The sequence below is a fragment of the Notechis scutatus genome, chromosome 1 (genome assembly GCF_049901735.1).
Source record: "Notechis scutatus isolate UNSWTSFEM ecotype Mainland chromosome 1, rNotScu1.2, whole genome shotgun sequence".
Classification (NCBI taxonomy): domain Eukaryota; kingdom Metazoa; phylum Chordata; class Lepidosauria; order Squamata; family Elapidae; genus Notechis; species Notechis scutatus.
The window spans coordinates 327,738,013-327,763,093 of record NC_142009.1 but is presented as its reverse complement, the minus strand read 5'-3'; the positions used below and the strand labels follow the sequence as shown (position 1 = coordinate 327,763,093).

Sequence of the window (25,081 nt, the reverse complement as noted above, 5' to 3'; positions counted from 1 at the left end):
AACCCTGTAGTTTTGTGGGTTTTATGTTTATGTGATTGTGGTGTTAATTGCCAGGAATCCTTGCTGATTACAGCAGTACCCAAAGCAAACTATAAACCTAACAATCCAGCTGTGCTCTTCTAAGATTTCTGGCCATAGGTTTCAATGAAGCTTGAAGCTGCCTTCTGCATTTGATTAGCTCTGGGCACACATCTGAGGCGAATAATGGCAAATCTAGTTAGGCAGAGAAGGAACCAGGATCTTGGTGGTTATCTGTTTCCCACAAAGAACTATCTTCAAAAAGCAAAGCCCCCAATGTAAAACAAATTATTTTACTTAAAAGTAGTCTACAGCAGCGTTTCTCAAACTTGGCAACTTTTTAAGATGTGTGGACTTCAAGTTCCAGGATTCTCCCAGCATGGGGAATTCTGAGAGCTGAAGTCCAACACATCTTAAAAGTTGCCAAGGTTGAGAAACGCTTCTCTAGAGGTGAAAGTTTTTAAGATCGATATTTCTTCTTCGTTAGAAGGATGGGAGGAATGAAGAGGTTTTTTTTTTAAAAAAAAAATGAAGTCACAAGATTCTGAACTGAAGCCACTGATGTATTTAAAAAGTACACAAGGAAAGAAACGAGACAAGATCAACTGGTGCCTTTTAAAAAAAATGGTGCCAGGGAAGGACAGGAAGCGCAGACTTTTCAACTGGTAGGGGGTGGTGGAGGAATGCTCCCGGTCCTTCCGTGGGGAGAGGGGTCTCAGCATTGGGGGCATTGGAGCAGGAGGAGGGACGCCGGGGCTGGGGGCAACTGGGGTGGGCCTGGGGGCAGCGGTCCTGTTGGGGGAGGCATGGGAGGCATAACCATGCCCCCAGGAGGAGGGGGTGGGACAGATTCCGGGAGTGGTGGCCGGGGGGGGGCAGGCCATTCATGAGGGGGGGAGGAGGCCGCTTCACGGTAGCTGGAGGTGGGATACTTTGAGGAGCAGGTGGCTTCTCCATCTTGAAATGGAACTGAAGGAAGAACTAGAAGGGGGGAGAAAAAAAGCGGGGGGGAGAGAACATTAGATTTTATTTGACTGCAAGGATCTTGTTAGATCTTCACAAAGGATTCCTCCAAACCAGGGCTTGGGAGTAAACATCCACAGAAGCTTTCTTGCGCACTTCCGATCAGGTCAGCCTGATTCACAAGAGTTCCTACCTAGCTGGCTGAAAACGGTTCTGCCACCCCAACTGATTGAGTGAATCCAAGTTACGCAAAAGATATGACACAGAAATATCCACTAGTCTCCAACCGTGACAACTTTACGACTGGTGGACTTCAACTCCCAGAATTCCTCAGCCAGTGCACTATTTTATAAATTTTGTTTTAGAGACTCTGTCTCCGAGTCCTCTCCAGCTTCCAAAGAATCTGCCTCCAAGTATTTATGCTACAGGCTTCACAGGAATGCCTCAGGCACTAAGCCTGCCACTCCAACGTCTAGGACTAAAAAGACGGCGATCCAGGAAGGTGATCTTTACTTTTCTATTCACGATGCTGATTAGGATTTCTGATCTTGGCTTACAATTCCTCTCAACAGTGCCTCTGCCAAGGTGATAGACGGCTGGTTTTTAAAAGGAGCTTTCAAATTATCCAGCTCCCTTCGACAAGCCGGCTTTTAACCCCTTAACCACTTACCTGTTTTGTTTCTCGATTCCAGTGAGTCCAGAATTTGCCTTCAGCTTTGTCAATCTCCCTACTGGGCACCTGCAAAAGAGGAAGGGAAGAGGTTAGGAGCGGTGCCAAGCTGAGGCATCCCAGGACATCAAAGGCTGGGTTCAGCAGCTTATGAAAGAAGGCATCCAGTTTGTTCAAAGAGATAATAACAGAAGGAGGGGGGGGGAACCTCTCTTTTTTTTCCCTATCAAGGCCAAGATAAAAGAGTCGACGGTGCTTTGATCTTTGCATCAATCGAAAGAAGAAAAATCAAGCTGAGAGAAACATCTGCTGCTTCCTAGGATTGAACTCTCCACCTTCCGAGTGGGAAGCGAGCGTTTCACCACTAGGCCACCACGCTGCATTTTTGAATCGGGTAGCTCGGGTGCTGCAAACTATCAATCCTGACATCCCAAGTGCAGCATCCAATTTTTGGCTGCATTCGATATGCAGCAGCAGCAGCAGCTGGTACTTGTCCATGGAAAGAAACGAGTAATCTCTCTCATTCGATCCACCAGATAACCAGGAATTGTCTCCTTGAGAAGGGACAACCAACCAGTCAGGGAAGCTTGAGACTCAAGTTCAGCTTTCAGGATTTGATCTCACGATACCAATTGTTCCAACACAAAACAGAAATTCTAGAACAATTAGATTTATTTTCATGGCAAAGTTTAATAGAAGCCCTAATCTTAAGACTTCTGTTCCACATCATTCCCCTTCCTTTGAAAGCCCTCAAACCAAAGCCCTTCCCAGAAGCACTTACATTTCCACAGCTAAATCTGCCCTTTTGCATGTCCCAAGAACCTCACCAAAAAAGAGGCTAGACTAGAACATTACCTTGAAAGCGATGGTCTCATAGGGCTCTGCTGCCATCAAAAGGTATTGCCAACGCCGGTCGGGAGGCTCAATTCTCTGCTCGTACGCTGACATAAAGCGGTGCCTCGGCATGATACTTTCAGCGATCTCTGGGTAATCGATCTGTGGGGTGCGGAGCCAGAAGAACGGGAAGGTGGGAGGACCGCTTAAATCCAACAAACCCGACTGCCTCCTCATATGGAGAACAGCCGAGGATAAAAAGAAGGGGAGGGACAGAAAGAGCAGGCCTGCTCTATGCTCAGTTTCACGAACTGATACTCAATAGTTGGGGTACCAATGGGAAAGAATATTCGTAGATCAAGCCTGAATTGTGGGGTCCCTGCTACTCACTGAGCTTGGTTGTTCTCCTGCAGGACAGAGAAAAATACGTACAGGGGAACAACCAAGCTCAGAATGCACCAGGGACTCCAAAAATTGGGTTTTTTGTTTTTTTTGACTGAGCCAATCACTTTTTGAACATATGTATGTATGTATGTATGTATGTATGTATGTATGTGTGTTTTCTGAGGTTCTCGCGGGTATTTGTATGTGGATCTTTGGTTATTCAGGTTTTCTCCCGCGTAAGATTGGAAGTATCTAGGCAACGTTTCGATGAAGTCTCATTCATCATCTTCAGGCTTCTGTCTTCAGCTCTGTGCTTCTCAGAGTGATGTGAGCTTGCAGCTGCTTCTTCCTTTTAACTGCTAGTGGGGGTGTGACTTGATTGGGTGGGGGCTTGGCTGTGTTCTGATTGGGTGGGGGTGTGTTCTCGTTGGTTGGGGGTTTGGCTGTGTTCTGATTGGTTGAGGGGTTGGCCGTGTTCTGATTGGCTGGAGGTGTGTTCTGTTCAGGTGGGGGCTTGGTTGTGCTCAGGTTAGTCTTAGTTGCTGGGGGATACACACACACACACACACACACACACACATACAGGTAGCCCTCAGCTTATGATGGCCGTAAAACAGGTCGGTCACTTGACTGGCCATATTTTACCACCTTTTCTGCAGCGGTGAAGCGAGTGCTGCAGTTGTTGAATGAACAATGGTGAACCAGAAATAAATGCCAGCTTTTGGCAAAACCACCGTAAACTCAAATAATGTCATCACAGAATGCTGCAAATGGCTGTCAATGCCTGAAGTAGCCCCAAGAGAAATCTGTCGTTAACTTCAATTGGTCGCTAAGCAACTGGGTTGTAAGTTGAGGACTACTGGCATGTAATTTTTATTAAAGAAATTTTAAAAATTATATGTGTTTTACCTGGAAAAGGAGGCTCTGCTGGCCTGTTTCTGGGTCCCTCTGCTTGGTTACTGAAAGGAGGGATTAAAGAGAGACAGAGGGGTAAGTAGGGGTTCGCAACAGGATCCTTTATTTCATCAGCTTTGGGCTCCAAGAGCTCAGAATCAAATCTCCTATTGAATGTCCCCTTCAAAGAACTACAAAGCAATAGCAATAGACACCTCACATCCCGGACATAAACTGTTTCAACTTCTTCCCTCAAAACGATGCAATAGAGCACTGCACACTAGAACAACTAGACACAAGGACAGTTTTCCCCCGAAAGCCATCACTCTGCTAAACGAATAATTCCCTCAACACTGTCCAATACTGTTAATCTTGTCATCACTCCTTATCACCCATCCCCTCCCACTTGTGACTGTATGACTGTAACTTTGTCGCTTGTATCCTTACGATTTATACTGACTGTTTCCTAGTATGATTTGATTGCTTATTTGTACCCTATGACTATCATTAAGTGTCATACCTTATGATTCTCGACTCTTGACGAATGTATCTTTTCTTTTATGTATTCTGAGAGTATTTGCACCAAGACAAATTCCTTGTGTGTCCAACCACACTTGGCCAATAAAGAATTCTATTCTATTCTATTCTATTCTATTCTATTCTATTCTATTCTATTCTATTCTATTCTACTCTAGCACTTAGACTTACATACCGCTTCATGGTGCTTTACAGCCCTCTCTAAGCGGTTTACAAAGTCAGCACATTGCCCCCAACCATCTGGGTCCTTGTTTGATCAGAAGGATGGAATGCTGGATCAACCTTGAGCTGGTCAGGATCGAACTCCTGGAGTGAGCGGTTAGTTAGCCTGCAGTACTGCATTCTAACCACTGCGTCACCACGGCTCTTATGAGTATGAATATGAAGCAGCCATGAAATGAAGGCTGCTTCAAGCACACAGGAAGAACAAAGCGGTTGGGGGAAAAAACACCCATTTCAAATTCAACTATTTCCAAAGAAATGCTGTGGAATACTTTGCTGTTTGTCTGTCTGTCTGTCTGTCTGTCTCTCTCATATACTACCCATCTCACCAGAGATTAGGTAGCTTATAAACGTTGGATAATATTCAGAATAAAACATTAAAACAATAAATAAAGATTTTAACATTTTAAACTGAATCAAAATAAAACTAAGCAAGATGGAGAGGGAGGGTGTTCTCTACTGCATTAGCCACCTCCAACATGTCACATTCCCATTAGGGCCCCAGGCTAGTTGGTGCAGTCATATCTTCAAGGCCTTTCGGAAAGTCAAAAGGGTGGGAACAGATCTGACCTCAGGAGTGGGGGAATGTTCCAGAGGGCATGAGCCAAGACAGAAAAGGCTCTTTTTCTGGACCCTGCCAGCCAAAATTCCTTGCCTCGCAGAGCCTTCTGCAGGCATGAGTGGGGCGGGCTTATCCCATCAGGGTGAGACCATTTCTGAGGCCTCCTGGAGTCGCAGGGGCCTACCTTTGTATCCTGGCCGGCCAATTTTCACAAATTTCTTCACTTCCACCTTCACCTTTTCTGGAGCAGGCTGAGCTGGGGCCTCTTTGGCTTCTTTGGCAGCTCGTCGAGCTCTGTCGATGAAAGGAAGGGGAACGAAATTAACAAACCACTCTGAGAAAAGGGGGGGGGTGTCTTTTACAAAGGTCTTCACCATTGGGGGAACCAATAAATATTTCAGCACCTGTGAATAAGGTCTTTAAAATTATTCCTGCACAAGTCATGCTGTGCTTGGGTCTCAAGCCCGGTCTGATAACAGATAATCAGAGTTTGAAGGGACCTTGTAGGTCATCTAGTCCAGCTCAAGCGGGAGACCCTACACCATTTCTGACAAATGGCAGTCTAATCTCTTCTTGAAAGTTTCAAGTGATGGTGCTCCCAGAACTTCCGAGGGCAACTTCTGTTCCATGGGTTGATTGTTCTCACTTTCAGAAAATTTCTCCTTATTTCCAGGTTGAATCTCTCCTTGTTCAGTTTCCATCCATTATTCCTTGTCTGGCCTACAGGCGCTTTAAAAAATAGATTGACCCCCTCCTCTCTGTGGCAGCCCCTCAAATATTGGAAGACTGCTATCATGTCTCCCCTGGTCCTTCTCTTTACTAGACTAGCCAAGCCCAGTTCCTGCATCCGTTCGTTGTATGTTTTAACCTCCAGTCCCCTAATCATCCTGATTGCTCTTCTCTGCACTTTTTCTAGAGTCTCACACATCTTGATCTAGAGAAATGGCAAAAATTGTGGTCTCAAAATTATAAAATGACAATGTCAACAGCATATAAAGAAAATTTGTATAAGATGTTTTACAGGTGGCACTTTCCCCCGACAAGAATAGCAAGAATGTTCAAGAATAAATCCGAAAAATATTGGAAATGTCATCAGATACCTGGCTCATATTACCATATGTGGTGGACTTGTGTGGATGCTAAAAAATACTGGACTAAAATCCACACATGGTTGGAAAAAATGACAAAAAAGCATATAGATTTGAAACCAGAAATATTTTTATTGGGAATTTTACCTGAAATATATAGTAAAGACTTGAAATACCTGACTGTAAATGTATTAACAGCGGCTAGGATTGTATTTGCTAAAAACTGGAAAAATGAGAAAATACCATAACAGGAGGAAATTATTAAGAAAATATTGGAATGTGCTGAAATGAGTAGATTGACATTTGAATTTGGAGAACAAGATGATAAACAATTTTATAAAATTTGGGATCTATTCTATCAAAGGTTAGACAATAAAATATAGTAATGAAATATGTAGACTTTTAGAAAATAATAAATGTATAAAGATGTATTCTTTTCTTATTATATCTACAAAATGATTCTAGGATAGATCTGGGATGATAATCTGAATTGTCATAAAACGAATTAAGTAAAATATGATCATTTTGGAAAACATGATTGAATAAAAGTATAGTCAAATGATTAATAATGATATTAATGTATTTAATATATTGATTGAAAATACGAGATTATATACAATGTAATTATAATTGAAGACTATGAAATGGAAGCACAAAACAATTTGTAAACCAACCAGCACACTGTATGTACATATATGGAAGATGATTTGATGTTTTTATGTTTTGTTTGTTTGTTTTAGAAACCAATAAAAATTTATTAAAAAAAACATCTTTTTTATAATGTGGTGAGCAAAACTGGATGCGGTACTCTAGGTGTGGTCTTACTAAGGCTTTATAGAGTGGTATTAGTACTTCCCTTGATCTTGACTGTATCCCTCTGTTAATACAACTTAGGATTGCATTAGCTTTTTTGGCTGCTGCTGCACACTGCTGGCTCATATTTAGCTGGTTGTCCACTAAGACTCCAAGATCCCTCTCACAGTTACTGCTATTGAGCCTGGTTTCACCCAGTTTATATGTGCACTTTTGGTTTTTCTTGCCTAAGTGTAGGACTTTACTTTTCTCTACACTGAATTTCATTTTGTTAGATACTGTCAGCTTTCTAGCCGACCATCTTTAACTGCTGAGCCACCGTGCCTCCTTGAAAAAAATACTAGTCTAGTACTGTGATGGTGAACCTATGGCACGCATGTCGGAAGTGGCACACAGAGCCACTTCTGCCGGCACACGAGAAGTTGCCCAGAAGAGCCCCACTGTACATGCGTGCGCCCCCGCTAGCCGATTGTCCGGTATCTGACGCGCATGCGTGGTGGAGACGCCTGTACATACGCAGAGGCACGCAGCATGGGGGGGGGTCGCACGCATATGCACAGAGGTACGTGGTGTGCATGCAGGGGGTCGTGCACGCACGCACAGTGGGGCGGGAGAGTCGCGCACGCGCACTGCCATTTATATCGGTCCCACCGCTTTATTAACAATACTTGGAGACGGGTGGGATTCAAATTTTTTAACAACCGGTTCTGTGGGCGTGGCTTAGTTGGTGGGAGTGGCTTGGTGGTCATGTGACTGGCTGGGTGTGACCAACTCAACATCATTCACATTGAGGCACGCATCTCCTCGCCTGGCCCCTCGTGACTGTGGGGATGCTCCAACAGTCGTAAGTGTGAAAAACGGTCTTAAGTCACTTTTTTCAATGGTCACTCCACACAAGCAAAGTATCAGCAAAGGAGGGGGGGAAAAAAACTCCAGAGAAGTTCCAGAGAGAGGAAGTCTAGTCCTGCCAAGAATGTAATAAGGGTTAACAGAGAGGCAGTTTCTGTAAGCAACACCAGAATGTTTCCTTCCTGCCTTCCTTACAGGATTAGGCCAGTAATTTCTTCTAACAACCGGTTCTCAGAACTGCTTAGAATGTTAACAACTGGTTCTAGCGAATAGGTGCGAACCTGTAGAATCCCACCCCTGCTTGGAGACCTATCTGCTTCTAGAAATATCCGAAAATAATTACATATCTTAATTAAATATCTTAGAATAATTATAGAATAACAAGAAGCAACATGTGCCCTGGCTTGGTTCTCCCTCCATACAAACAAAACTATCCAAATTGCTTTTAACTATAGTTACTAGGAATGCTTCTGAGATCAAATAAACTTTCATGTAATGCTGAACGGTGAAACTGGCCTTCAACTGGAGCTTTCAGACAACGCGCTCACACCCCACATACACATAGCGGCACAATCTTAGGAGAAATCACACACACTGTGTCTACCGCCAAAGGAGTACTCCTGAGACAGTTTCTTATCAGGTAGAGGAAGGCTGACGGATGTCATGAAAAAAAACAAAAACGCTACATCCCAGACTGCCCCAAGGCTACAGAAAGACAATTGTGTCTTTGTAACTAGCATACTTTTAGCCGATTCCCAATATACTCTTTGCTCTTTCTAAGTGTATAGGCTTTTACCCTATGCAAGAATAGGGGAACAGGGGGAGAGGTTTAGATAAAAATAAAGGAAAGAGGTGCTTACGATTAGCAACTTACAAGTTGGTCTGATGTTTTTTCCCCTGGGTGTGTGCCAAGTAGCTTCCCTGTGGGACAAGAAGAAAGGGTGGGTGAGACTAGTTAAATTCTGGATTAAGAATTTCTGGCTCCTCCAAGGATAGAAAAAGCTGGGAAGGAATCAGTAAAGTTAAGCAGACTCAAATCTCCAGCTGAGCTTTAACTCTGCACTGTCAAGGGGGCAATTCTGGGATAAACTTCTCCCTAAAGCAGGGGTGTCCAACCTTGGCAACTTTAAGACTTGTGGACTTCAACTCCCAGAATTCCTCAGCCAGCTTTGCTGGCTGAGGAATTCTGGGAGTTGAAGTCCACAAGTCTTAAAGTTGCCAAGGTTGGACACCCCTGCCCTAAAGTGTTTTTTTTAAAAGGTTTTAATTAAATGGGCTATTTATTCAGACTGCTGGGTTAATTTCACTAAACATTTTCTGCTCTTCATTTGGCAGCAGTTTTCGGAGTTTCAGATGAGTGTCTTTCTTTGCCTTCTCAGGAGGTGCCCAGATGTTGTAAATCTTTTACATGGAAAGGAAATATTCTGCTATTCAGCTAAACTTTTTCTATAGGTGAAATGAGTTACGCTAGAAATGAGTTAACAAAACATAATTCCTGTTCGCATCATAGGCACTGCAAAAACAAACAAACTATATTATGGGTTAATATGATGATCTGATTCAGATTCAGATAATCAGAGTTGGAAGGGACCCTGCAGGTCATCTAGTCCAACCCCCTACCCAAGCAGGAGACCCTACACCATTTCTGACAAACGGCAGTCCAATCTCTTCTTGAAAGTCTCAAGTGATGGTACTCCCACAACTTCCGAGGGCAACTTCTGTTCCATTGGTTGATTGTTCTCACTGGTTCTCACACTGAACTAAGAGCATGGCTGGGTTCCCATCTCCTAAAACACCTGTAAACAATAGGGTTCCCGACCTGTTGTAGCCAACTGTGGAAACCCAGGCTAACAGTCTAGTTCCTGTGAAAGCGAGGAAGGGTTTCTTTTAAACAGATTTGGAGGAAACTGCCTTATATCCATTCAAAGATGTTATCATTTGTTACATACCATCAAAACAAAACAAGATTCAAAACATTTTGCAAAACAATCAACAAATGCATCCGTAACAGTTAAAAATGTACATTAAACAGCTAAATCAAGGTTATTAACAATACAAGGATAAATAATATCAAGAGAGCCAGCGTGGTTTAATGGTTAATGCACCAGACTAGAAAGTGGGAGACTGAATTCAAATCCTGTCTTGGCCATGAAAGCCAAACGGGCAACATTGGGCCAGTCACCCTCTCTCAGCCCAACCCACCTCACAGGGTTGTTGTTATGGAGAAAAACAGGAAGAGGAAGATGTGTGGGATATTTTTTGTCATCTCAGGTTGTTTGCAAAAATAGTAAAGGTGGGACATAAATAAATACATAAAAATAATAAAGAATTAGCACAGCCAAATAAAACAACATCAATAATTAAACCAATCATCAGGTTTTAGAATGTTAAAAAGATTGTAACAAGATTCAATTCTTCTAGAAATACTTCTGATGAGGCTGGGGCATCTACAATAACTTATTGCTAAATTACACCATTCCTTAGCAGACAAAGTGCCTTTGCAAAAATAAGTCCTCACCTCATTGTTGTGCAGTGTCAGACAAAGTTTACATTCATAAGACCCCAAGTGATTTTTCATAAAATAGGGATCCTGTTGGGAACAGAAATAAGGGTTAAGTCTCAGTTTAGGCAATATAAAAAGTACGTATGTACCACACCCAGGTGTAAGACTTCACACAAGCTACCTATGTGAGACAACCAGTTGTGTGCAATGGTTAAGGTTCCAGATTAGGAACCAGGACACCGTAAGTCAGGGGTATGAAACTCACGGGCTGCAGGCCGGATGCGTTATGCATGGTCACGCCCACCTCCGATTTAGTGAAGGAGAAAAAGTTGCGATACAACACAACGCATTTTCACGAGTTTGACACCCCTGCCATAAGTATCACTCCTGCCCTGGGCCCAAAGCCAATCAGTTGACCTTGAGCCAATTATTTTCTCTCAACGCTGATGACAGTGGCAAACTACTTCCAAAATTTTACCCAAGAAAATGGCAGAAGCTTGCCCAGGAAGTCACTAGAAGTCAATGGTGATGTAAAGACACAAAACCAAACCAACTTCTACAGATGATTTCTGGAAGTGAACTAAAACCTAGTGCCCCAATTTTGACTTCCTCCCACATGTAATTTTTTTACATCGGAGTTGCTATTATGGTAATTTTGAAAAGAAAAATGATGCAAATCCATGGAGAGATGCATGATGTTATGTTTCATTTAGTACAGAGGTCCTCAAACTTGGCAACTTGAAGACTTGTGGACTTCAACTCCACAAGTCTTCAAGTTGCCAAGTTTGGAGCCCTCTGATTAGTATATTTTTTCATTACTAGCCCAGTGCTGTCTGTTCTAATTGGTAGCTACCAATCAAAGAGAGGTCCTTCCCAAACCTGCTGCCTCAAGATGCTGCATTTGAGGAATTCTGGGTGTCCCCCCAAAAAAAAACCACTTTGGATCGATGTAGTTCAGAGCAGTTTTGATGGAAGCGGCAAGCCTTGAATATTTAAGGTATAAATGCCACTTTATAGATTTGAGGATTAAACCAGAGATAGGCTGTTGAAAAATATGTGTTCTGTCTTAAGCAAGCCGTTCTTTATCGAGTGTACATACTGCTTTTCTTCCGGGAGTTCATTGTGGCGTGCATTTACCCTTAACTTTCTATCCTTAATTTGATCCTTGCAAACAGCTGGTGAGATTGAGAGTGTATGGCAGAAGTCATGCAGTGGACTCTTGTGACAGAGGATGGACCTGCACCTGGTCTTCTTAGTCTAACACAGGGGTGTCAAACTCAAGGCCCGCAGGGTGCTTAGATCTGGCCCGCAGGGGAAACAGCACTGGCCCGCGGTGCCTCTGCCAGTGAAAACAGAGCTTGGGAGGGCTGCGTATGGCCCTCCCGAGCTCCTGCTGGCAGAGGGTTGCCTGAGGCCGTCACAGCCAAAAATGGAGCTCGGTAGCCCGTTTCGCTGGCAGAGGGTTGCCTGAGGCCGTCACAGCCAAAAATGGAGCTCGGTAGCCCGTTTTCGCTGGCACTCAGGCCACCACAGGCACCCCGACAAGAGTGATGTCAAGCTGGCCACACCCACCTTGGCTATGCCTCCCCGCCTCTCCCCCCCGAGGTCAAACACAACTCTGATGCGGCCCACAATGCAACCGAGTTTGATACCCCTGGTCTAACACCTTAACAGTTGAATGATGGTGGCTATGGAGCAATAGATTAATCAGTCCGTTATTTAATCATTACGTCATACTTCTTATTCACCACACAAAACAACAAAAGTAGAAGCTCACCTTATTGATATCTATCGTTTCCAAGGCGAGTTGCCTCAACCTCTCTCTGCGGTCCCTATTGCTTTCTGAGGCTGAGGCAACACCTCCACTCCCCGTTTTTCCACCTGGACGGTGCTGAAAATCCATGACTGAAGTCTTTGTGGTTCAAAATCCTGGGAATCGGAGACAGAGAAAGAGAGGAGAAAATGAAGTTGGTGTACATGAATGATGATAAGCGTAGGATTATCTAGATTGTGTTTTTTACACTGTGATCTGCCCAAAGTCACTCCAGACTCAGGTACTGCCTAAATGGTCTTGGTCTTAATATATCCTGAGAAAACATGGAAAATCTGCACAAAAATTAAAAGAGGTAAAATCGAACGAGAGTAAGCGTTATATCTCAATTGTTGTAAAAAGGAACGGCAGATTTTACTCTGCTAGTTGTAGTCGACTTTAGGGGTGGTGCTCATCTCTGTTTCAAGGCTATTGAGGCAGCACTGTCCAGTCATGTGGCCAGCATGACATCATGGAGCCAGATGCCTTCCCACCGAAGTGGTACCTATTTATCTATTCACATTTGCATGCTTTTGAACTGCTAGGTTGGTAAGAGCTGGGGCAAAAACGGGAGTTCACCCAGTTGCGCAACACTCGGGTCTCGAACCTTTTTAGCTGACAAGACCAGCATCTTACCGCTGAGCCATTGTGCTACCCATCTCGATTGTTACAAGAAACTTTGTCAGCTTTGGAAGCCATATTGAGATTCGATGCTCCCACGCTGCCACAACTGAGCCTGAGAAAGTGGGAGGGAGGAATTCATTTGAGTGTATCTAGTTAGACAAAATAAAAATCTTTTGTTTGGTTCAAGGTCACTGAGTGTGGCACATAATGAAATGGGAATCTTACTTTAGGACGGATGTTGATTGTACCATGTGATGTGGTGATGGTTAAGGGAGGATATATTTGTACTTTTCATTTTTGCAAGGAAGCCCGAAACTTTCAGATTCGGAATTCCACAGATGTGCCAGTTACTATCCAAATAAAGGTACCTTTGAGATATGTCTGTCTTGGAGTTATTGATTGGAATGGAGGGTTGCTGGAACTCTGACATTTAATTGTTTAGACAAGCGAAAAGGCAGAAACCATAAAAACTGAAAACCAAGTTTTAATAACAAGGTTTCCTAATAGAGTGGGCCGTAATCATTCTAAAACAAAAACAATGATCTTTCCTCCAGGACATTAATATCACATGTGAAGAGCATTAACATAAGTGCGAAGGCAAGTCTTTTCCTGTGGGTGACCATAATGAATTCATATATAATGAATAATCCAATTAATAACCATTTTATTAAGAATGAAGAGCACAAAAGGAAAATGCTGCATTAGCCAACTTCAATAGCCTGTAGAGAAATAAACTTCAAATTCACACACTACAACCTATTGCAAGATCCAATCTGGGTTGGTCACCGGGATCAGAGATTTTGTCTGAATCAAATCAAACCAACCTTTATTTTCAGAGTACAACATGTGTACAATGAGATTGGCTGAGCTTCCTTTCGTGCACCCCTCCCCAACACAACTCACAGTGAAGTCATAACGCCAACCCAGTGAATCCTACTAACAAACATACAATCTTATTGCACCATGCACCATGGGCTCCAGCACAAATCTGAAAGTTTGGAAGACAAAACCTCTGGTCCCAGTGACTGACCCAGATTAGATCCTGCAACATTACCCTGGGACACAAATATTCACTTTCATTCATGACTACAGTCTGCCTGCAAGATGGAAAAGCTGATCTTCTCTTCTGGTTGGTGCTGCTGTAGAGGTTTGTACTCGATTCTCCTTTATGTCAGTGCCCATTTCCAGCTTAACTCTTCCAGGCTAAGCTTTCATTCTTCCTTGGCTAATTCTCCACATTGGGCTGGAAAATCTTTCTCCAACTGTTTACCTCCTTCCTTCCAACCAAAACTATAGCCTCTGCTCCAACTACCATCATCCTGGCCCCCTTTCCCCTGCCATGCAATAAAGCTCCTTTCCACTCTGGCTCCTGAGTTTCCAATTCCTTGCCCTATTAACTTCATTACCCCCTGCCTTTCCCATCATTACACACAATCCTCAACTTATTACCATAACTGAGTCCAAACTTTCAGTGGCTAAGCAAGACGTTTGTTAAGTGAGTTTTGCTCCATTTTGCGACTTTTCTTGCCTGAGTTGTTAAGAGAATCACTGAAGTTGTTAAGTTGGTCACATGGTTGTTCAGCAGATCTGGCTTCCCCACTGATGTTGCGCTTGTCAGAAGATGACAAAAGGGGGAATCTCATGACTCCTCTGGGACACAGTAACCGTTATAAATATGAGTCAGTTGCCAAGAATCTGGATTTTGATCACGTGACCACAGGGATGTTGCAATGGTTGTAACTGTGAAAAATGGTCATAAGTCGCTTTTTCCAGTGCCTTTGTAACTCGGAATGGTCACTAAGTGTTGTAAGTCGAGGACTACCTCTGCAAGCTTGTACAAGGGAATGCAGGTCTTCCTCAAAAGCTGGGCATTTGCCTCTATTACCCCCATTCCCACGACTGGCTGAGCCCCACTAAGTTTTGGGGGGCTGTTTTCTCCTCCCATCAGTCCTGTTGCTCCCACTCCGGTCTCACCACCACTTAGTTATGTCCTCCCGCATGTTTCTCACCCACAGTTTAATTCCCCACCATGGCCCCTGAGCTCAAGGCTGGCATTATAGAACTTCTCCCTCTTTCCTCACCCGTGCCGTTTCGACTCCCTCTCGCTTCATCAGCCGCCGAGGGGCACCGAATCGCCCGAGCGACCAAGGCCTTATTTACTGCGTCGCCTTCTTGCCGCTGGAATGTACTAGGCCAAAAGCGCTTAAGTAGCTTTCACTTCCGGGTTAGATCACCGTTGGCCCGGATATTCTTCCGGAAGTTTTTTCAAGCCGAAGAAGAGGGAAAACTTTCCCAGGCGTCCGCTCTAGGAATGGAAGATGATCAGAGAGAGACCACATTGCCAGGAGGGCGGTGAGACTCGGACCCGGAAGTGTTACAGAAGGGCAAGTCCAGTTCGTGAGAAAGCCATGGCGGAAGTAAGAGGGAAGAAGCCATCGATCCGAGAGGCCGGAGGGCGAAGGGGGCGGGGCGGGGCGGGGCGGGGCAGCGGTGGAAGCGATGCGGTACAACGAACGGGAGCTGCTGTCGCTCTCCCGGCAACCGGCCGAAAAGGCGGCGGAGGTTCTCATGCGCGCCCCCAAGAAAGGAAGTGGTAATGAGAAGGGGCTCGTGACGTCACGGAGCGAAAGGGAGGGGGATGTGACAGGACGGGGGGGGGCGATAATTGCGTCATCTGGGGGCGCTGGGGGAAAATGGAAGCGAGATGTTCAAGGGCCTCTCTGGCATGACTGCCATCCCTGAGGACTAGACCCTTGAGTGGGCTTTTATCAGCCCTGTGGATACTAGTCCTCAGTTCCAGCTTCTATTTAGTTTTTGTCTTCCTTAATCTCTTGTTCATTTTCACGATGACCGTGACTCATTTACCCGTTTTATGTTTACAGTTTATGTGTTATATTTATTTTGTATTTGCCTTTTGCCTAATGCTTCCTGGTTCCCCAAGAGTAATACGGTGCATTTATAGTAAAATACAGCTAGTCCTCAACTTTTGAGCCCAAAATTTATGTCGCTAAGTGATAAGTGTGTTAATCAGTACCAAACGTGACAATTGGTAACTTGCTGTGCCACTTTTGGTGACTTTTGTCCCATTTTACGACTTTTTCCCCTGCATTTATTAAGCGAATCACTGCAGTTCTTAAAATACCGTAGTAACATGGTTGTTAAGTGAATCTGGTTTCCCTACTGACTTTCCTTGTCAGAAGATCCCAAAAGTCATAAATGGGAGTTTAGTTGTCAAGCATCTACATGTAAATCACATGACCATGGGGATGCTGCCATGGTCATAAGTGAAAAATGATCATAAGTCACTTTTTCAGTGCCGTTGTAACTTCACTACGGTCACTAAATGAACTGTTGTAAGTAAAGGACTACCTGTAGTTCAGCTTTAAGGTGCCACAAGATACTAGGTAGTTTTTGCTACAACTGACTGACAAGTTACTTCTAACATAATTCGTATAAAAAATACTTTCTTAAACATATTAAAATCTCCTTCCTTAATATGACTGCATTTTATCATAAATTTTAATATAACTATAGATATAGATGCACAAACGTCTAGTGCAGAGGCTTCTATATTCAGAAGGCCCATCTGTCAAAGAAGGGTGCTCTACTCCAGCGGTCACCAACCGGTGGTCCATGGACCACTGTTGGTCTGTGAGAAAATTTTGGTGGTCAGCAGAAAAAATATTTGCATTTTTTATATTGCACTAAATACTATTTATCTTTTTTTAAAATTCATATTAGTGGTCTGCAGGATTTAAAATTATAGATTTAGTGGTCCCTGAGGTCCGAAAAGTTGACGACCCCTGCTCTACTCCATACTTTTCCCTGATATTTCCTATTTCCTAGCCCCTTAATCTGCTCAGTTCTTGAGGGGGTGAGTTTGGAGATTCTCCCCACCATAATGCAGCAGTCAACTCTGAGGTTTGTATAGGACATGTCTCTGGGGTACTTTGTCCTGATTTCAGAAGATGCTGCACTTGGGAGAATTAACTTCATTGTTTGCTTATTGGAACGTGTCAGTGCTGTATGTGACAATTGGTAACTTGCTGTTCCACTGTGAATACTAATGCCATTCTGTTTAAGTGAACAGTTTGGCTATTTTGCTTATTCATGTGCATGCATAAATGCAGCATTATTGCATCAGGGATTAATAACTAGGCTCCTTTTTAGCACCACTTGTATGGTTTACCAAAACCATACACTAATCCCTTTCTAAATCTTATTATATCCCCCCCACCCAGTTATGATGAATTGTAATTCCTCACTCCCAGTATGATACACATATTTGATTTTAATGATTTTAAAGATCTTTTTTGACTCCTCCAGATTTAATTTTCTTAGTGCGAGTCTCCAGAAAGAGAATTATTAAAGTGCAGGGGAAAACTGTTCTAAAGCATTCTGAATTTACAAGACAGAATGGGCCCATTTATTATAATATCGAATGGTACTGATTTCATTAGGGGGCTAAATACTCTTTAGTTTTGAGGGTAAAAAGCTTCTTATTTATATGATATTCTTCCTCCATGAAACTCAGATTGACATATGTCAGCCAACATGCTTCTTGATACTCCTCCATTAAGACTGATGAGGCCAAGAGAGGAGTGAGTAGTACCAAATCATTTAACGAATGTTGTGACTAAGGATTAGAAGTCTGTTCTGCCAGTCATAAACTACTGTTCTAACCGCTCTTTGCCATTAACTGACACGGGGTAGGAAGACAAAAGGGTATTATGTTATATGCTGATGCTAACAGTAGTTTTAAGGTTGTGTTAATGTGCTACCTATGTGTGTAGAAAAGGTTTGAGCAACCTTTATCAAAGGTTGATTATAACTGGTCTTAGGTGCATAGCGTGGATCTGCTGGGGTGTAGCAGATGCTGAGCTATGCTATTCCAAACTCAAGGATTATTTACCGGCTTCCTGATGATAACCCAGCTATCAAACTATAGCAGCCCAGAGTCATTTGGTAGTGTTGGGCAGCCACAGAAATTGAATAAATAAGTAAATAAAAATAAAAACAGTTTTTGTGTCTCTTTTCTCTTTGCAGCCTTGAAGAAGCGCCTGGTGAAATTAGTGGTCAATTTTCTCTTTTACTTCCGAACAGACGAGGCTGAGGTAACAGTAGTTAGCAACTGTTTTGAAACGTGATAGGAATTGCACCTTAGTTGCACCTAGGCCTAAGGTACATTGTACCTTAGTTAAAATGTGATATGAATTGCACCTAGTTGCACCTAGGTCTAAGGTACACCTAAGTACATTGTGCAGGAGTTAGGTTGATATTTTTATTGGCTGATGACTAACAATTTTTTTTCTAGTATTTGGCCATCAACTGGGTTGAAGGAATCTGTGGCCCTTCAGCTATAATTGAATTATTGGCCCTGCTTTCTGAGACTAATAAAAAAACAGAATATCCAATATATCTGGAACAATAAGGTTGCCTACTCCTGTAATAAATCTAAGAGTTGGAATGTAGGAGGGTGGTTGTAGAGTTCTGTGGTCATGTGATTGTGATTTGCGACATTTTTTGCCGTTTTCTGGCATAAATTTGCAATAAAAGCCCATGAGATATTCTGGACTCACTGAACCCTATAAGGTTTGTTTAACCACCATGCGGGTTCACTTAATGTCCACTGTGACTTACTTTACAGCCGTCATAGAAACAGTTGTAAAATCGAGTCCAGTCACGTGGTGCCTCGACTTACAACCATAATGAGTGATGGCCAACATTTTGGGCTCCGTTGTGGTTGTAAGTCAGGGACTACCTATAAACCTTTCCACCTTAATTGAAAAGCAGATCTGATTCTTTCTCTTCGTACCCTTTATCTCTCCTCAGCCCATTGGTGCTTTATTGTTGGAACGCTGCAAGATCAGCAAAGAAGAAGAAAATGTCTTTTCCATCAGTAAGTGCTTTAGAAAGAGTTGTTGGGATGTTTGTGAGGAGCAAAAAATTTTCCCCTAGCAAATTGGCAGCCTTTTTTTAAACATTGACAACATAACAATGTCACTGAGTACATTGAGTCAATTAACTGATTCATTCAGTCTAGGTTTGCTGGCTCTGACTGGCAGCTGCCTTCCCTATTTATACAGTTATTTATACATACCCATTTGCACTATTTTTTACACCCATTTGCGGTATTCAGGTGATCCTGAGGGCACAGATAAACCTCCCAAGTTGTCTCAATGACTCTCAGAAAGTGTGCTAATGACCAATTGACTGCAAGGAATATAAATCCTTCCATCCTCCACCATTCAGTCAGAGCTGAAGAAGCTTCTTGGATGAGAAGCGAAACACCTTCAAGGAAAAAACAAAAGTCCAGATGCCTTTTGAAAAAGCATCTTTTGGACAACCATGACCTGGATGACTGAGAAACTAGACAGTTATTATACATTCCCCCACCCCAATCTCTTCCTATTAAGGGGACTTGAGGAAGAGGAAGATGAATCAAAACATTTGCTTCGTACACTCCCTTTTTAGGCAGCAGTAAAAAAGCCGCTTCTTTCCTACCTTTCGGGGAAGCTGGGGAAACCACGTAGAGCTGGGTGAGAGAGGTCTTGAGAGTGACTAACCAGGGAAGGAGACTTGGGGAGAAGACAGCCTGTTCAGTGAAATCTCAACAGTCCATGATCACAACTGCAATATGGTAGAGTTGTGGTCATTCCACTCTCAAAGCAGGTAACTAGCTTGAGATTGAGCCTTTCTCCATCTTTTTACTGTGGAGGAACCCTTTAAATAATTTTAAGTTCTGTGGGAACCCCTGCATAAAAACAGCAAAAAAAGAGGGAGGGAGAGAGAGAGAGAGAGAGAGAGAAGGGGGGGAAGACACCTAGCATTGATGACATTACTTAGTTGTGTAATGAAACATCTGCAAAAAAACACCCAAATTCAATGAGCACCCCACAGTTCAACCCTGAGCTATAAATCTTCTGTCCTCCTTGCAGTAGAATATACTGCATTCCTTCTGGTGGCGAAACAGTCACATTTTAATGGAATTCTGTTCATATGATAATCCAATATGTTCTTCCAATAGGCAACATTTTATAGCTCTTGATAAAGCAAGCTTTAGTTTGATCCTGCTTGGACTGCTGTAATTTTCTGGCAGGGTTGACAGTTAAATTACATCATGAAGCAGGAATGGACAGTTCTCCCAAAAGTGGGAATATGATAGCAAGGAAGGTCACAGGAAAGGTGGGGCTGATTTGGGAGCTGTATGGTGGGAGGGCTCTGATTATTTTGAAGAGGGGAACAGAGAAACTGGGGAAAATGCATTTAAAGATTCTGTTGTCAAGCACTTAAAATATCCACAAGTCTTAAAGCTGTCAAGTTTGAAGACCCCTGGCTTAGGTCAATATCTGCCTTCTGTGTAAATGGTTGTTGAATCTGAGTTTTCATTACCACATTATTTAGGAGTGGAAAAATCTATTAAGTTTAGATACCACCCATCTCACTCTCAGAACGATTCTGTGCTGTGTACAGAAAAACATAAAAAACGTAAAAAACAAAAACAAAGGGACAAACGAAGATAATATCTTGGGACTGTTTGGCAGATTGGGACTGTGATAAGGAAACAGTAAGATTAACAAGAGAAATTAATTAAAATAGAAGACGTCGGCTTTTAACAAAACAGAATAACTCGATTGATTAAATAAGATGAGTGAAATATGCAAAGAACTTGGATTGGAACTGCAAAATGTGAGAGGAATGATAAAAGTAAGCATGGAACTATGGGATTTATTGGTAGAAAAATTAGAAATGGTGATGCAGTCTACAGAAGAACGAAGAAAGACCAAGGAGGAAGAGCCAAAAGAACAACGGACATTGCAAAAAGACAAGAAATAAACTAAAAATAAGACATTGCTGATAGATGTGGTAAATAAAAAGGGAAATACTTCCAAGATTAAACAAAAGAAGCTATACAAAAAGAAATTGCAGAAAAGACATCAGGAAAGGGAGGGGGAAAAACAAGTGAATGAGAGATGAAAATAAAAATAATATTAGGAGGGAAAAAACGAGCTAAGAGAAAGGACTGGGAAAACTTAGAAAAGGGGAAATTGGCTAAAATTGGAAGAAACTATAGGGCCGAGAGATTTAGAGACGAGGGCTAAGGATAAAATAAAGGGGGGATACCACATGGAAATGTGCTTTGGTGTTTTTTTTTTCTTTTTTAGAAATATAGATGGGGGAGTTTTGAAGTTTAAAGTTTATTGAGAATCATCTTTAAAAATAAAGAAATAAGCTTAATTGGAATTAAAGGGGAACAAGACCTCACTGTAAGATCATTACATAATTATATACAGGGAAAAATGATAGAATGGTTTTATTATTAAATCCTTTTCTTTTTTTAAACATATATTTAATGGGAAATGGAAATGCAATTGGTTATACAAATGATATTAGAAATGATTATGTTATAAAATATTTGTAATGAGATGGTTATATTATTAAAAGTGAGGGATGAAAATTAAATATAATTAAATATAATTTTGTAGGCTAAATTTGATTAAATGTAAATAAAGAGGAAATATGTTTTTTTCCTTATTTTTATTATATACATATGCTAGATATGAAATAGAAAATGTAATTGATTATACAAAGGATATTAGAAAAACAGAGAATATGGTAAACTAGAAATGATATTGTAAAGTATTTGTAACAAGAGTATTATATTATGATTTTAAAAGTGAGGAATGAAAACTTAATAAAATTACATAGGTAAAATTTGATTAAATGGAAACGAAGAAATATGAAATGGTTATATGAATATCTCTGGAATAAATATAAGATTTATTGTAGATTGGGGGGATCCTGAATATATTAGTTTTATTTTATTCTTTCTTTTTGCGGGGGTATACATCAGCTTTGAGAAAATTAAAGAAGATAATACATAAAATAAAATAGGTGGTAAGCTGGAAATGAAAATAATGGGATAAAGAGTGAAAATATGCTTGAGGATGAAATGTTTTTGCTATTAGATTAATGAATTGAAAAAATGAAGTGAATAATTCATTTAAAGTTTAATGGAATAGATAACGATTTGATATGGAACTAGATAAGAAAGCTGGAAATGTAATTATGATTATGTATGTATGTTGTAACCTGAAATCATATTGCTCACTTGAAGAGATGTATAAAAAATAAAAACTTTCTTTAAAAAACATTTTAAAAATTACATAACTAAAAACACAGATACTATAAGTAAAAAAACTAAATGCTAATGGGAATGGTAACACACACACACACACACACCCTCCAGGATTGCATGTCCCTCTTTGTGTCCCACATGAGTTGGCACAAGCAGATCTTGACACTCTTCCAAAGGGCCGGGGTGGAGGCCAACCCCATCTATGAAAGGTGGGTTCTCTTCCTGGATCCCACCCGTTGAAATTCTGTAACCAGCGGGGTCCGTAACACACTTTCTCTCTTCCGGGAGAGTTGAGTTGAAGCAACAGGAGCTGTCTGGATGACTGTTTTGTGGGCTTGTTTTTCTAGGCTTCCTCGAAGAGCCAGAGAGGAAATACTACTTTGAATGTGATACAGAAGAGCAGTGCCAGGAATGGATTGAGGTGCTTCGCAAGGCCAGGTGAGCTCATCTCATCACCTGTAGGTTGATGAATCTTATTTGTCTTGTCTATTTGGAGAGTATCAGTTAAAGGCAAGCTTGAAGGCAGAGATGATATTGTTATCTGATTTATTTTTATTTGGCCATCAGGAACTATAACTGTAGCCTTCAAAACATTCACTGCCTACCTTGGGGCTGCTTTGGAAAAACAAAGAATAGGCTCCATCTCTGCTGGGTGGCATTTCTTTCTTAAGTGATCACCGGAGAGCAAAACGGTCTATCTATCCCATCAGCTGCATCCAAACTAATGGGCCAGTCCTTTCAGTTCTCCTGTTCTTCGATTTACAGTTATGAATTCATGAGAAGCAGCTTGATCTTTTATCGGAATGAGATCCAGAAGATGACCGGGAAGGTAAGCCAGTGGCTATAAATGACAATTCTTATTCCAGAACATCCTGATTGCTAAGAGTATTTAAAGGCCTTTGAGATGTACGCACACCAACCAGATTCACACACATATTTTGATATTTTAATTTTGGGTATGTTGTATGAAAGCAGTTGTCTGTAAATCACAGTGTAGAATTCTGTGCTGGTGTGGTTTTTAGGTAATAAAATCGGCTTACCTCCATGGCAAGGATAAACCCATGACTGTGGCTTGAAATAAGTTTGTGAGACTGTTTCAGGGGGGCTTTGGAGTGTTTCCTCTTAGAATGGGCAATATAGGACAGCTTCATTTCTGAAGGCATTTGATAACATTTAGTAGCTAGAAGATAGTGATTGAAGCCAGGCAGGGAAGACATGAATAGCTTTCTGCTCCTGTTCTCATGTGAATTACAGATACGATTGTATACCTTCCCTGGGGAAAGTGTGATTTCAAGAGCCTGGGGATAAATCAAGCTGAAATCTTAGAAGCATCTAATGTTTAAAGTCTTGAGTTAGGATTCTCAGATGAGGAATAGGAGCAAAAGTCAAGGTGTCATGCTGTTCAGCACCAAGCCGGTGCATCTGCTAACTTGGAAGGAGATACAGATGACCTCAGTGGAACATATGCCAGATGAACATAGGTAGCTGGCCGTTTGAATCAGCATAGAAGAGAACACAGATAATTTGTGGAACAAACTGTCAACCTGCCACCTTCTTGCTTCTTTGGATGCAGGACCCCTTGGAGCAATATGGCATCTCAGAGGAAGCCCGTTTCCAGTTGGGGGCACGGAAACTTTAATCCACATAAAGGTGAACACAGGAACTCCACTGCTGAAATGTCGACAGAGTAAATTCTCTATTTTTTTTTTTTACGAACTTTAAGGGAGAGGAAAGGGAATGTTTCTCTTTAAAAAAAAAAACATACCCACACTGTCCACACTTGCTGTATCTCTTCTGCTGCTTTGTGATCTCAGTTTTGCTACTACCAATAGCCACCTCTGTAATGAAGATTACTGATAAGGAGGATCAGTTTTGTGGTTGGGTTAATTGAATCAGTCCTGCCTCTATCATATACAGGTGCACAGAGCAAGTACAGTTGTAAAAATAAAGGAAATGGGGAAAGGGAGCTTCACATTTGGAAGAAGGCCTCGATTTTAATTCTTTTTAATCCCCTTTGGTAAGGCAGGGAGGTTTTAGTGACAAGATGACAAAACGTGTCATCAACAGAGATGAATTTAATAGGTAGCCCAGCTCTGCTGTGTCCACTCCCAAATTCAGACTGGTCTTCCTACCATCTCCTTGCATTGGCCAGCGATTTCTCCCAGGTACAAAATGGATAGGCAGTCCTTAACTTATTCTTGATGTGAGGTACTTTTTAAGTGGAAGGCTGGCTGGCAAATGGACACAGCAAGCACTCTGCCTCTTTGAATACAGGGGTGTCGGTGTTAAATCAGTGATCAAAATAAGTAGGCCCAGGTTTGCTGATCTAAAACAATAGATTCAACAGACGTTCAGCCTTTGATGTGGCAAACAGATCATTTGGCAGCCCTTACAGTCAGTAGTGATTATTTCCTGCAAGAATAAAAAGGGAAGACTCTTTTCAATCTTACATGCTTGGTGTTTAGGTTGGGTGACTAGTGGTTCATAGCAGCTGTGAAGATGTACTCCTGAAGCGTCTGGTGTTTGTAAAATTTCTCCCTGTATCCACCACATTCTTGGTGTTACAGTGTCTTTCTGTTGTTTCCTCCAGTATCTTTCTTGTCCAACTTTGGGAACTGGCAGCTGAATGTATTTTAAAACCTGCTGTGAAATTTCTTCAGGCATTTTGAAAGTTTTCTTAATTTTTATCAAGAAAATGGGGAAAACGCTTCTCCGACAGAATGCCTGTGGTTATTTAGAAAAGCGTTTAGAGCCTTCAGAAATTCAAGATGTACTGTAACCTCAAATCTCCCTTCTCTTCCCCTACCATTCCATCTCTGTATAATAAAAAAGCAATTACTTTTCCATTGATGGGTTTAATTATTTTGCCTATTTTGCCTTTTTGTTATCTGCTTTTATTTTCTGCTGCTCTGCCATTACTGTGTTATCAAGTAGGTGTGTTGGACTTTCAACAAATCTTTATTTGGTGACTTATTATTTACTTGTTCTTCAGGACAGATAAATATTTAGGAAAGAAACTTGCTTAGGTCTAGTCAGTGAATGGCACCCTAGACGTATTGAAAAATTAGAGGGTTAGAAATGTTGTAATTGAAATACATGGTACAATGATTCTGAGATAACATCTGCCGGCTCCTGTCAGAACCGTATACAGAATAACAAAGTTGGAAGGGA

The 25,081-nt window shown here is 41.8% G+C and overlaps 2 protein-coding genes across 2 annotated transcripts; one reads left to right on the top strand and one right to left on the bottom strand.

The window, feature by feature from the left end:
- Window positions 1–568: 568 nt before the first annotated feature.
- SF3A2 (splicing factor 3a subunit 2) lies at window positions 569–15,013 on the bottom strand. The gene is given in 12 exon segments (XM_087951317.1): window positions 569–713; window positions 715–775; window positions 778–892; window positions 895–999; window positions 1,652–1,720; window positions 2,507–2,647; window positions 3,779–3,828; window positions 5,269–5,378; window positions 8,709–8,755; window positions 10,353–10,424; window positions 12,115–12,266; window positions 14,853–15,013. Coding segments are annotated over 11 exon segments (933 nt in total). The 5' UTR covers window positions 12,241–12,266; window positions 14,853–15,013; the 3' UTR covers window positions 569–676.
- A 229-nt stretch (window positions 15,014–15,242) lies between these two features.
- Window positions 15,243–24,756, top strand: PLEKHJ1 (pleckstrin homology domain containing J1). Its single transcript, XM_026681066.2, has 6 exons — window positions 15,243–15,364; window positions 17,818–17,885; window positions 18,604–18,670; window positions 22,258–22,348; window positions 22,676–22,739; window positions 23,484–24,756. The coding sequence occupies exons 1-6, from the start codon at window positions 15,271–15,273 to the stop codon at window positions 23,547–23,549; spliced, it is 450 nt and encodes a 149-aa protein (XP_026536851.1). The 5' UTR covers window positions 15,243–15,270; the 3' UTR covers window positions 23,550–24,756.
- Window positions 24,757–25,081: the final 325 nt, after the last annotated feature.